Genomic DNA, 14,767 nt, shown 5'->3' with positions numbered 1-14,767 from the left:
ACTTTAAGAGGAGATTCGTAAACTTTGGTGAAAACAAAGAATTAGAGGTGTTTGTGTTTAGCGACTCTGTTGAATTAAACGAACAGTTCAACCAAAAATGAAAATTCTCTCATCATTTACTCACTTTATTCTTTTGCAGAACACAAACAAAGATTTTTAAAAGAATATCTCTGCTCTCTGTAGGTCCATACAATGCAAGTGAATGGTGAACACATTTTTGAAGCTCCAAAAAGCACATAAAGGCAGGATAAAAGTAATCCAAAAGACTCCAGTGGTTTAATCCATGTCTTTTGAAGAAATATAATAGGTTTTGGGTGAGAACAGACCAAATAGTAACTAATTTTTCAGTGTACATCTTTCCATTGCAGTCTCTATCCATGGTCATGATTTCAAGCTCGATTATACTTCCAAGTGTCCTAGCGCTAGATGATGCTAGTAAGTGTAATCAAGCTTGAAATCATGATTGCCAAGGAGACTGCAGATATCAAGATTTATAGTGAAAAAAAGTTAAACTTCAGTCTATTCTCACCCAAAACCGATCGGATTGCTTCAGAAGACCGTTTTGGTCACCATTCACTTGCATTGTATGGACCTACATAGTTGAGATATTCTTCTAAAAAAACTTTGTGTTCTGCAGAAGAAAAAAGTTATACACATCTCTGGGAAGGCATGAGGGTTAGTAAATAATGAGAGAATGTTCAGTTTTAGGTGAACTATTCCTTTAAGACCAAGGAGTAAAAACTAAATGTTTTTCAAACGTTCTGCAGCCTCCTTTCTAAATGGTTACCGGTTCGAACAAAATAAAAGAAAGGTTAATAACGTTCTTTTTAAAATAACAGACTCTGCGCTAAGTGGTGGGTGAAATACAAATTGCAGCATTGCCAGATCTCACAAGAGAAGCAAGCAATCTTGTCTGGAAAAACAAGATCAAAATAAGCTACTTGCCGCCCCCCCCCCAAAGTGAGTGATTTAGTTTCATGCAAAAATGATCAGAACAAAATTTACCAGTTATAAACAGTTTCCAACATTTTAAAATAACGTTTTCACTCTGGAACAATTGAAAATCACTTTGTTCTGGTTTTCGGTTACGTTCTACTGAAAATGTAGTTTGTTTTCGGTTTTCATTTTCGCTCATTGAACCGTTTTTAGTGTCTGTTTAAGACATTACAGCTGCTTTGAAACAATGTGTATTGTGAAAAAGTGTTATACAAATAAAAAATGACTTGACTGTGATGAAACACTGAGTGTTACAATAGAAATTCACGAGTTATTCACCTGTTTCTTCTTGTGTGCAACCAACAGACCACCAGAACAGAGTTTGACCTGCCCGAGTACTCGGTAAGACGGCGCTACCAAGACTTTGACTGGCTGAGGAACAAATTAGAAGAGAGTCAACCCACCCACCTTATTCCAGTAGGTAGAGGAAGACACATTATAACACTGCTCTCAAAAACACAGCTGTTGCTGCAGTGACACTATTTGCTTTGATACATTTCTGCTTTCAATGCCACTTTACATTGAATTTCACAGTTCTCATCAGTAATGTCCTTAATTATGGGATTTTTGTACTGAAGCCTTTAATATAGAACTTCAACACCAAAAATAGTCTAAAATAAAGTAGGTGCCAATAATACATTTAAATAGATTCGTTTTGACATGAAATGTTACTGTATATTTATTACCTGTGCAGATTGTTCTGTATATCCATGCAATTAAGAACTCTGTAAATCCTGTCGAATATTATGACCTGATGGCTTTTGAAGACAGTCATGTTTTATGTCAGGTGATGGACTCTTTGCATTTGTGGTTGTTTCTCTGAAGCCCTTGCCTGAGAAGTTTGTGATGAAGGGAGTGGTGGATCGGTTTTCAGAGGAGTTTGTGGAGACCAGGAAGAAGGCACTTGATAAGTTCCTCAAACGTGTAGCAGACCACCCGGTCCTCTCTTTCAACGAACACTTTAATGCCTTTCTCTCAGCGAAGGTCAGTACTTCAGTGTATTTACTCAGCTTTAAACACCATTATTATAAATATAAAGGTAGTTTTAAAGGTATACCAGCCACCTTTGTGGACAAGCATTGAACAAATAGCACTTGTTTGGAACACTATGGTCCTAATAAAGTGCCCGATGTGGTCTTCTGCTGTTGTAGCCCATTCACCTCAAGGTTCGAAGTGTTGTGCATTCTGAGATGCTGTTCTGCTCACTATAATTGTACAGAGTGGTTATCTGAGTTACCGTAGTCTTTCTGTCAGCTCGAACCAGTCTGGCCATTCTCTGTTGACCTCTCTCATCAACAAGGTGTTTCCGTCCACAGAACTGTTGCTCACTGGATATTTTTTGTTTTTGGCACCATCCGGAGTAAATTCTAGAGACTGTTGTTTGTAAAAATCCCAGGAGATCAGCAGTTACAGAAATACTCAAACCAGCCCATCTGGCACCAACAATCATTCAACAGTCGAAATAACTGAGGTCACATTTTTTCCCTATACAGATGGTTGATGTGAACATTAACTGAAGCTCCTGACCCGTATCTGCATTTCTTGCCTTACACTGCTGCCACATGATTGACTGATTAGATAATTACATTAATAAGAAGGAAGTTACGAAAATGTCCAAAAGTTACAAAATTGTCCAAACATCAACATTGAAATGTATTAATATAACCATAAACTGCATAGGCCCAGCAATGTGCAACATAATTAATTAAAGCTGGGTATTGATACAGATTTCCCACTTCGATTCAAAAGCTCTCGATTCCATTTCACTCAATTTGATTTGATTCCAATTCATTTGGGTATATTTCAGTTATAATGTCCATTTTGCTTCCATACGAAAGAAATTCTCTGTTAACAAATATTTACCGTGATCTGTAGAACAAGTGCTGAAATGGTACTTTCTCTTTAAGAATAGCGGCAGTTCAGTGACTGTCTCACAGAAAATTGTCAGTTGAGCCCATATTAACGAGACTGGAGTTGAATGGCTTCTTTTCCACATTTAGGCTATATGTTATTATAATTACATGTTTCTTTTTTGTTGTTTTGATTATCAACTTGAATCTACAGTGCATCCGGAAAGTATTCACAGCGCTTCACTTTTTCCACAATTTGTTATGTTACAGCCTTATTCCAAAATGGATTAAATTCATTATTTTCCTCAACATTCTACAAACAATACCCCATAATGACAATGTGAAAGAAGTTTGTTTGAAATCTTTGCAAATTTATTAAAAATAAAGAATGAAAAAAATCACATGTACATAAGTATTCACAGCCTTTGCTCAATACTTTGTTGAAGCACCTTTGGCACCAATTACAGCCTCAAGTCTTTTTGAGTATGATGCTACAAGCTTGGCACACCTATTTTTGGGCAGTTTTTCCCATTCTTCTTTGCAGGACCTCTCAAGCTCCATCAGGTTGGATGGGGAGCGTCGGTGCACAGCCATTTTCAGATCTCTCCAGAGATGGTCAATCGGGTTCAAGTCTGGGCTCTGGCTGGGCCACTCAAGGACATTCACAGAGTTGTCCCGGAGCCACTCCTTCGTTATCTTGGCTGTGTGCTTAGGGTCCTTGTCCTGTTGGAAGATGAACCTTCGCCCCAGTCTGAGGTCCAGAGCGCTCTGGAGCAGGTTTTCATCAAGGATGTCTCTGTACATTGCTGCATTCATCTTTCCCTTGATGCTGACTAGTCTCCCAGTTCCTGCCGCTGAAAAACATCCCCACAGCATGATGCTGCCACCACCATGCTTCACTGTAGGGATGGTATTGGCCAGGTGATGAGCAGTGCCTGGTTTCCTCCACACATGACGCTTGCCATTCAGGCCAAAGAGTTCAATCTTTGTTTCTCATGGTCTGAGAGTCCTTCAGGTGCCTTTTGGCAAACTCCAGGCGGGCTGTCATGTGCCTTTTACTGAGGAGTGGCTTCCGTCCGGCCACTCTACCATACAGGCCTGATTGGTGGAGTGCTGCAGAGATGGTTGTTCTTCTGGAAGGTTCTCCTCTCTCCACAGAGAAATGCTGGAGCTCTGTCAGAGTGACCATCGGGTTCTTGGTCACCTCCCTGACTAAGGCCCTTCTCCCCCGATCGCTCAGTTTGGCCAGGCGGCCAGCTCTAGGAAGAGTCCTGGTGGTTCCAAACTTCTTCCATTTACTGATGATGGTGGCCACTGTGCTCATTGGGACCTTCAATGCTGCAGAAATTTTTCTGTACCCTTCCCCAGATCTGTGCCTCGATACAATCCTGTCTCGGTGCTCTACAGACAATTCCTTGGACTTCATGGCTTGGTTTGTGCTCTGACATGCACTGTTAACTGTGGGACCTTATATAGACAGGTGTGTGCCTTTCCAAATCATGTCCAATCAACTGAATTTACCACAGGTGGACTCCAATCAAGTTGTAGAAACATCTCAAGGATGATCAGTGGAAACAGGATGCACCTGAGCTCAATTTTGAGTGTCATGGCAAAGGCTGTGAATACTTATGTACATGTGATTTTTTTCATTTTTTATTTTTAATAAATTTGCAAAGATTTCAAACAAACTTCTTTCATGTTGTCATTATGGGGTATTGTTTGTAGAATTTGAGGAAAATAATGAATTTAATCAATTTTGGAATAAGGCTGTAACATAACAAAATGTGGAAAAAGTGAAGCGCTGTGAATACTTTCCGGATGCACTGTATATCGAGATCGTTCAAATGAAGATGGTTATGCATTGTAAAATCAATATTTTTACCCAGTCCTACAATTAATATCAATGGGGAAATCAATAATTTTATAAATACATGAACAACAGGTGAAGGGTGATTTACCCATGAACCTGTATTATGTAGTCAGGTTTACATTTTCTATTACCATTCGATGATGAGGGCATGTCAAGCAACCTGTCAAAGTTAACATCTGCCTTATTTGGCAAACTTCAACCGAATGACAGATTAATTTCCGTCAAGATATTGTTAGAGTTTGATTGGAAAAAAGCTATGATATGATTAAAAGATTTAAAAATATATTTTTTGTTTTCTTGATTTGCCATTTTATTTATAGCTATCCTAACTGCACAATTATGTGTTGCATTTTATTATATGCATTCAGGATTTTTTATTCCTAGCTGTCCTCGACTGTCAGAACAGACCTGCGACTCATTTTTGGGTCCCGAGCCACCAGTTGAGAAGCTCTACAATACAATGTTTTGTCATTGACAAATAGTACAAAATGCAACAGGACCAATAATACCTCACAGGTTTAAACCTAAACTGTTGGGAATGACTTTACAGCGATGAACATTTGCAATAAGTTGACTGTATATATTTCAAAATTGAAAGCATGTTTGTAAGTCAGCGAGATTTTGTTGGTTTTTACAGTTTTTTTGTTGTTGTTTTTTTTTTCTTGGCCGTGAGACAGGACTGATGTATGCTTGTCTCTTCAGGACTTGAATAAGCGTCTGGGTCTGGCTCTGCTCACTAAAATGGGGGAATCTGTGAAGTATGTCACTGGTGGTTATAAACTGAGGGGGCGGCCGATAGAGTTTGCAGCCATGGGTGACTACCTGGAGGTGTTCACACAGAAACTGGGCACCATAGACAGGATAGCACAGAGGATCATCAAAGAGCAATTGGGTAATCCATCCATCCAATCCATTCAATCCAATCCATCCAATCCATCCATCCATCCATCCAAATACAGCGAGACATGGTGTAACGGTCAAAGACTATGTTTAGAATAACAACTGAAAAACACTGCAGACAGGCGCAAATACGTTTGGTGACAAGCCACTAAGAAATAATGCAAAAAATGAATCCAAGATGGCAGACGAAGCTAGAGAATTACATTTTAATTGCACAAGAGCACTGATAAAATAGTTCAGTCTATTTGGACTATTTTATCCATTTTCTAGTATGTGTGGTTTGTATTGATGCTTATTAGACTCTAATAAACTTAAGTTCATTACAGTTAATCATGTTGTTTGCTTGGCAACATGCTAAAGCCAAACATTTGTAATCAATTGAGAGTTGAGTCTCACATGCACTTCCTATGAGGAACGCTATTTATTTGATGCACAGAGTTGCTGCCAATATAGAGCATTCCATATAAGTTAGGATGCTGTCTGTGTAGGCAGTAGACAGAACTGCTGCTCACTACATTTTTGAACAGAGCCGAAGTGTAGAATATATTCCCTTTATAATAAACCATAACAGCTTTTGCCTGATCTTCTCAGAATACCTGGCAGAGTTAAGGGAATACGGGCCTGTGTACTCTTCCTGGGCGTCTTTTGAGGAAGATCTTCATGATCCTCTGGAGGGTGTGGCAGGACACGTGTCAAACTGCTCCAGCGCTCTGGAGGAGCTCACGGAGGACATGAGCGAGGACTTCCTGCCTGTGCTCAGAGAATACGTCCTCTATATCGAAGCAATGAAGGTGAGTGGCTCTTAAGTGAGTCTTTAAGTCACATTTTCCCTTGTTAGTGTAAATTTAAAATGATTTAACATTAAAGCTGCACTTCGTAACTTTGTGCTCTCAAGCGACATCTGTGGTTGAAACTTAAAATTGCAAGCAATTTGCGGAAGAATGCAGTACGTCAGTCGTGTTCTGGCAATGCTCTCCTGGCAGATGAATCTCCCAATTTGAGCTTAACTGGACATCGCCTGTTTGTGATCATGATTGGAGCCGGAGTCATAACGTGCTATTTTCATGTTGATATTATGTTATACGATGAAACATTTGAAACGGAAATATTACTTGCTTTGATCAACTATTAATGTTTGAATTGTACCACAATTTTCAATTTAAGAGGTTAAACTCATGATATGGCTGATATGAGTACAATAGAAAACTTTATTATTTTTATACTATATTGTCCAGCCTTAGTTACTACAATATCATGTCTATGCAATGCACACAATAACACTGTAAACCTAAAACATAAAGCGAGGATTCAGTAATGATGGGGATAAAATATACTTTATTAAACGTAAAAATAACAATTACAGGAAGTCAATTTCAGAAGTCATACATATTAAACATGTCACAGTAACTTCACCGGACAACGTAGATACATCGTAATCGGTTAACACACGAGTAATGTTCAATTCATAAATGACAAGCAATATAAGCTTCAACAACCCTACCAGACAACATATCCAAGTATTACAGCAGGTAAACAAACTTTGCCAATCAGATAACAGATCATCATCCATCTAGACTGCAGCGATGCTGTCCTGAACTGTGTGAGTTTTACTGAACTGAGCTGAACTGTGTAGTTAGTTTCTCCAGCCGGAACATGAGACAGCCGGTACTTCTTTCCTGTGTGTGCGGACATGACGTAATGACGCTAGGATGAACGTCATAAGCCAGTGATTTCACGTCAAATCGAACCCGACAGCTCAAAATACAAATAATTTTTGTAGGCTTACCGTAGTGAATCGGGGTAAGGTAAAGACATTGTTTTGAACACTGATTGTTTATGTACTCAATCAATAATTAAAGACGCTGACTACCACCCCTGGAGTCGCGAGTTCAAATCCAGGGTGTGCTGAGTGACTCCAGCCAGGTCACCTAAGCAACCAAATTGGCCCGGTTGCAAGAGAGGGTAGAGTCACATGGGGTAACCTCCTCGTGGTCGCTATAATGTGGTTCTCGCTCTCGGTGGGGCATGTGGTGAGTTGTGCGTGGATGTCGCGGAGAATAGCATGAAGCCTCCACACGCACTATGTCTCCGTGGTAATGTGCTCGACAAGCCACGTGATAAGATGCGCGGATTGACGGTCTCAGACGCTGAGGCATCTGAGACTCGTCCTCCGCCACCCGGATTGAGGTGAGTCACTACGCCACCATGAGGACTTAGAGCGCATTGGGAATTGGGCATTCCAAATTGGGGAGAAAACTAAATAAAAATTATGGCACTTTGTTCATTTTTAACCAAAAAATCTTACATAGTGCAGCTTTAATGTGACGGGACCATTGGTTTCTTCATCCAAAGCTACTGGAAAATAACGCATGCCATTTAGAAACAGACTGTAAGCAGGACTTTTTTGAACACCTGGCTGTTCTTTTTTACTTAATGCCTTATTGCACATTGAATGTAATGGTTTTGAAATATTTATGAAAGCACATTCTCCCAAAACCAAGCCAATGTCCATGTACTACGTGTGAAATTTGGATTTTCCAATGGTTTAAGGTTTTCTGGGCATATGAATAATAGGAGTGAAACAATTTTTCTAAAAAACAGAACTGTATTGTTCACTCCCTCCGGTTCATGGTATGTATTCATGCATCATCTCATGTCTAAAGGGGATCATGCAACGGACACGGATGTCATACAGCATCCTAAAATTGTGGCCTAAAATAGTTTTAATTAAATTCGACCTAAAAAATATTTTTTAGATAGACACAAACATATCGAATAGCCTGTCGAATAGGCTAGCTTGCTGACGTTAGCTAACTAAATAGTACTTGGTACTAACTTGTAATAGTACTTCAGTTGCTACACATAGCTACCTAGAAAACACGACTACCATTGGGAAAAATTAATTGGTTCATGTTCAGTAACAATTTATTATTTCATCAAAATTACCTATCTTTATTGGAGAGAGTGTAAAGTAAAAATGTGAAATATGAGTTATAAGTAAAAAAAAAATATTTTTGAATTTATCCTGCAATAAAGGCTCTGAGATGTCTCTAAAATGTTTAATTATTAATGATGTGCATTACATAATACAAAGAAAACCCTTAAGATGGTAAGGAAATTGGGAGCATTTTAAAGTATCTGGTTTTTGAACGCACCATGTTTGATGCTAAACCCTCAGAGACAACTGCATTGTTCATATCTGTTTTCTGTATATTCTAATATATATCACCAAAAAAATCACAAAACATAAATTGTGCATTGTGTCTGCAGCATATGACTTCAAACTGTTAAATCGGATAAAACATAACATTTAAAATTTTAACATTTATCAGTGTTAAAATATCGGGACCCACATTATATTAGATGTCTTTAACAACTTTGTAATAAGGCATTTGATACAATGTACTTATTATGTACATATGTTTTGTTGCATTGTAATTACATTTAAAGTACCTGCATTTAATTACATCTGTAGTTAATCACTGAGCACTTTATTAGGAACACCTGTACACCTACATATTCATGCGATTATCTAATCAGCCAATCGTGTGGCAGCAGTGCAATGCATAAAATCATTCAGATACGGGTCAGGAGCTTCAGTTAATGTTCACATCAACCATCAGAATGTGGAAAAAATTTGATCTCAGTGATTTCGACCATGACATGATTGTTGGTGCCAGACGGGCTTGTTTGAGTATTTCTGTAACTGCTGATCTCCTGGGATTTTCACGCATAACAGCCTCTAGAGTTTACTCAGAATGGTGCCAAAAAACAAAAAACATCCAGTGAGCGGCCAGATTGGTTCAAGCTGAAAGAAAGGCTATGGTAACTCAGATAATCACTCTGTACAATTGTAGTGAGCAGAATAACACCTCAGAATGAACAACACATCAAACCTTGAAAGGGATGGGCTACAACAGCAGAAATCGGGTTCCACTACTGTCAGTCAAGAACAGAAAGCTGGGGCTGTAGTGGGCACAGGCTCACCAAAACTGGACAGTTGAAGACTGGAAAAACATAGTCTGGTCAGATGAATCTCAATTTTTGCTGAGGTACACAGATGGTAGAGTCAGAATTTGATGTCCTTAGTGGTCTCTCCACTAAAAACAGGATGATGTCCCAGCACACTGTCTATGAAAGTTCACAAAGCTTCGGAAAGTAATTCTTTGGGCACCACTTAGTCCATTGTGCATTTTAACAGATTTGTACTGAGCCCGCATTTTTTTAATTTATTTTTTACCCCATACCTGTACTGTTGTGCACTGGATACACAGCCTGGCAAGTTTGGCGAAACTCCGCCTTTGACATTAAACCCACCTAAATCCCCTGTTGGCCTTGTTTGTCCCAAGGGTAATCGGCAGGCCAAAGCCCAGAGGAACGATGAAGCCCCAGAAGTGACAGTGGGAACGCAACTGTCATTGACTACGTTTCCTTCCAAGGATTTTTTTCGAAAAAAGTTTTAGCGCATCAAAATAAAGCTGATGGAAACGCAAATTATCTCTACAATTTCACAAGTGTCAACGTTATATTTTTCCGTTTAACTCTAGCGCATAAACTCTATGTCGATACTTCAGATGTCATGAAAAACTGGTTTGAAAACACTTTTTGTTGAGAAAATTGGCATTAATTAAAAAATATAGTGTCACATGACAGAATTTACACCAATCATTAACCTGTGTGAATCATGACAATGGTATACATCCTTGAAAGCCAATTTATTGTGCGTGATTATGGATTGATCTTAACGGCATAGCAAAGATCTGATGCTGCAAACATGACACTTCCAGGAGTGCCAACACAAATATCTCGTATCATGTCCCTGTCATCAACAAGTACATGGAGAACAAATCAATAACCACTGTTTGCGGTTAATCCATCTGTTTATTTATTAAAGTTGCTTTCCCACACCATTCACAATAATAGACAGCAGTCATGGAAAGAGCCCACAATACAAAAAACATATAATTTCTATGCACAAAGATGTCTTAAATTAAAAATAAATACACAATACTAGGAGAACACTAACAGCCCAATTCTATAAAATTATTGTTTAGCTTACTTTTGAAAAAATGCTGGCAAAATTCCCTGTATTAAATTAAATCAATTACCAAATGAATAAAGCATTAAATAAAATAATTACCTATATATGCCTTTTCTTTACACAAATTTAAATTAGCTTTACCCTGTTCTGTAGATGGAAAAAAGTCGGCTGAATGTTCTACACTTTTTCAAGACTGTAAACTATCAGAACTGTTTGCCCAACATTTTAAATATTTTAAATCTAACCCTCTTTACCTCGGATCACATTTGCTGAGCTTCTTCAGAAAATGTAAATTGCATTATGACGCTAAAATTAATTTGAGATGACAATCAAGTTCAGTTGGTTGTTAAAAGTTGCTGGACAAATATGCGGGACATAATGCAGTTGTGATGGCAATGCTTTAGATTAGATGATTGATCAAAATAGCCTGTTGAATATCAGGAATGTATCATGTAAACCCTGATATTACATCGCATCAATTTTTCTTTAGTAGCTGTGCACACAGCATATACATTTCGATGGATGGTCCTTAAACTAATCGGGCCTTTCCACAGCACGGTATGGCTCGACTCTGCTCGCTTTTTGGGGGTTTTCCACTGTGGATAGTACCTGGTACTTTTTTTAGTACCACCTCGGTCGAGGTTCCAAGCGAGCCGAGCCGATACTAAATGTGACGTCAAAACCCTGCAGATCACTGATTGGTCAGAGAGAATCGTCACTACCAGCGTCACTGGATTTGCGACACGGGACATCAACCCACTAGTTTTAAAGTTAGCAACAGCGATAGCAGTATCATTTGTTTACGCGGCTTTCGAATTGTAAAAAGAAATGGCCAAGAACGAACCACATTATAGTGATCACGAGGAGGTTAGCCCATGTGACTCTACCCTCCCTAGCAACCGGGCCAATTTGGTTGCTTAGGAGACCTGGCTGGAGTCACTCAGCACGCCCTGGGATTTGAACTAGCGAACTCCAGGGGTGGTAGCCAGAGTCTTTTACCACTGAGCTACCCATGCCCCAGGAATTGCGCAAATGCTTGATCCTGCATTACTTTAAATTTCACAATGCATGTGAACTGATCTGAAAGCACCGCCATGCACGTGCACACAGTTCAGCACGTCAGCGCTTTGTTCTGAATCACACACAGACCATGTTTATCTGTCTTTAAATCACAGCCTTTTGTGGATTAATAACCACATATGACCAAATCGCCATTTTTATGTTATTTTGATTAAATGTGCACCCCTGAAGGATCGTGAAATTAGTCTACTGATGCGCTCTTTATGAAACTTAATGGCTGAATTAAAGCACATTAAAATCATTGCGATATTCACGATATTGGTCAATTTTACATAATCAGCTAAATTATCCCGATTATATCGTTAATATTCGATATATCACCCATCCCTACGGTTAACCTTACCTCTTACTCTAAACCCAACCCTACCCTAGACCCTAACCCTACTCCTTAACCTACATGTACCTCAACCTCTGTAGTAGCAAATGTGAATCTTGTGAGAATTTAGCAAAACAACATGTTTTTACCCCTTAATTACATTGTATTGTATATATTTTAATGCTAGTACATAGTAGTTAAAGACACCTAATATAAAGTGTGACCAAATATTGTTTATCATATCGGCCTCAAATTTCCTAATCAGTGAACCTCTAATAGCGACGTGCCGAATATTACCAAACTAAGATCATGACCACAAAATTGTGAATACAAACGTAACCATGAGAAATTTCAATAATGGGATTGTATGGAGCCAGTCTGTTTTAACACCTTTTTTCTTCACTCTTTCTTTCCAAACTCTGTCCATTTTCTTTTTTCCATGCCATCTCTCTCAGTGAGAAAAAGCTCAATTTGTTTAGTCAGGGCATTTCATCACAGAGTGAAAAAGAATCGATACTCAACGTAAAAAAAAAACATTTTGCATTGTTGGGGTGTGAATGCTTGCTCCCGGTATGAAAGGCTCCATAGGAATCCATTGTTTCTATTTAAAATCATCATCATCACAGCTTTAAATTGTGCAGAAAAATTAGTGTTTAATGTTTAAGGGCCTTTAAGTAATTTAAGTGATTAAGTAAATTCTTGGTACTTCACTATTAGGGGTGTACTGATATGATAACCGAAATGAAATGGCAAGTTTCTCTCTCACTCTTTCTCTCTTTCTGTCCAATGTGCAATTTTAAGGAAATGGTCTTACTCAATCTTAACAGATAAAGTCTCTTCCTCACAGCCTTTTTGTGTCATATCTAGATAATCAGCAGGTTTATAGAGACGGGTGGACACCTGTGCTAAAAAAAGACTTTTTACTTCTCCAAAATGATTGTCAAATTATTTATAGTCCTCCTGTTGTATACACTGGTAAGCCAAAATATTATGACCACCTACCTAATATGCTGTTGGTCCTCCACATGCTGCCAAAACAGCACCGACCCATGAGGCATGGACTCTTCAAGAACCCTGAAGGTGTCCTGTGGTATCTGGCACCAAGACATTAGCAGCAGATCCTTCAAATCCTGTTGCAAAGTGGAGCCATTGTGGATTCAACTTGTTGGTCCAGCACATCCCACAGATGGTCAATCGGATTGAGATCTGGGGAATTTAGAGGCCAGGGCAACACCTTGAACTCTTCATTATATTCCTCAAACCATTCCCGAAAAATGTGTGCAGTGTGGCAGGGCGCATTATACTGCTGAAAGAGTTCACTTCCATCAATGAATACACTTGCAATGAAGGAGTGTACCTGGTCTGCAACAATGTTTAGGTAGGTGGCAAGTGTCAAATTAACATCCACATTAATGGCTGGACCCAGAGTTTCCCAGCAGAACATTGCCCAGAGCATCAAACTCCCTCCACCGGCTTGTCGTCTTCCCACAGTGCATCCTGGTACCATCACTTCCCACTGCCGTCCAAGTGATGTAAAAGAAAACGTGACTCATCGGACCAGGTGACCTTCTTCCACTGCTCGAAGGTCCAGTTCTGACGCTCGCGTGCCCATTGTAGGCGCTTTTGATGGTGGACAGGGGTCATCATGACCATTCTGACCGGTCTGCGGCTACACAGCCCCATACGCAGCAGGGTGCAATGCACTGTGTATTGTGACACATTCCTCCCGTAACCATCATTAAAGTTTTCTGTGACTTGTGCCACAGTAGACCTTCTGCAGGTTCGGACCAGACGGGATAGCCTTCCTTGCCCTCACGCATCGATGAGCCTTGGGCACCCAACACCGTGTTGCCAGTTTGTGGTTTGTCCATCCTCGGACCACTGTCGGTAGGTACTCTCCACTGCTGACCGGGAGCACCCAACAAGCCTTGCCATTTCAGATGCTCTGAACCAGTCGTCTGGCCATAACAATTTGGCCCTTGTCAAAGTCACTCAGGTCTTTACTCCTGCCCATTTCTCTTGCATGCAACACGTTGTCTACGAGAACTGATTGTTTGCTTTCCATCTAATCTACCCAGACCTTGACATGTGGCCTTGTTAGGAGATGATCAGCGTTATTCGCTTCACCTGTGAGTGGTCGTAATGTTTTTGCTCATGTACAGTATGTCTGGATTTTGAACGCACCTCTTTTATGATGAACAAAAATTGTCAATTTCTGAATTAAAATATATTTTTAAATTTTCGTGAGACAAAGTAAAAAATGTGTCGTTTGATTATTCTGAGATCGTAACAAAGAAAAAGGCTCAAAGGCTGATATTGTTGAAAAAATATATTTATATGATTATTTCTTAATAAAGGAAGTAGTGACGGAGTTTTGTTTTAACATACTATTAATATTTCTACAACTGTTGTACTCCTAAATAAATATTATGATTTGCTTTAGTTCACCTTAAAATATATATGACTACATTTCCAAGACTATGTATTTCTATATTGGAGATGAAAAGGTATTTCCAGAATTTCTGCTGTGCTGACTGGATGTTTTTAGTGTTTCAGTTCTCTACCACAGAGACACTGGAGATGAAGATGTATGAGAAGAAACAAGAAGCAGTTTTAATAGCTTCCATATTCATGCCATTGCTCCACTGCACAATATAAAGTAGTGAACAAATGTTTTGGTCTCACAACTGGTCGTATAAAGGAAAAAGTCAAAT

At 39.2% G+C, this 14,767-nt stretch overlaps 1 protein-coding gene across 3 annotated transcripts in view; it reads left to right on the top strand.

Annotated features, from left to right (window-relative positions):
- The window catches only part of LOC127433509 (sorting nexin-30-like), a 49,059-nt gene that overhangs the window by 27,602 nt on the left and 6,690 nt on the right, over positions 1-14,767 (top strand). For all 3 annotated transcript variants that reach the window (XM_051685478.1, XM_051685480.1, XM_051685479.1), the window contains 4 exons: positions 1,303-1,413; positions 1,822-1,980; positions 5,419-5,608; positions 6,208-6,407. In XM_051685478.1, the coding sequence (XP_051541438.1) occupies positions 1,303-1,413; positions 1,822-1,980; positions 5,419-5,608; positions 6,208-6,407 (660 nt within the window). The remainder of the gene's footprint in view (positions 1-1,302; positions 1,414-1,821; positions 1,981-5,418; positions 5,609-6,207; positions 6,408-14,767) is intronic.

Source organism: Myxocyprinus asiaticus, chromosome 43, assembly GCF_019703515.2.
Source record: "Myxocyprinus asiaticus isolate MX2 ecotype Aquarium Trade chromosome 43, UBuf_Myxa_2, whole genome shotgun sequence".
In the NCBI taxonomy this organism is placed as follows: Eukaryota; Metazoa; Chordata; class Actinopteri; order Cypriniformes; family Catostomidae; genus Myxocyprinus; species Myxocyprinus asiaticus.
Note: the sequence above shows the minus strand (reverse complement) of the source record. Positions and strands in the feature narration are given on the sequence as shown.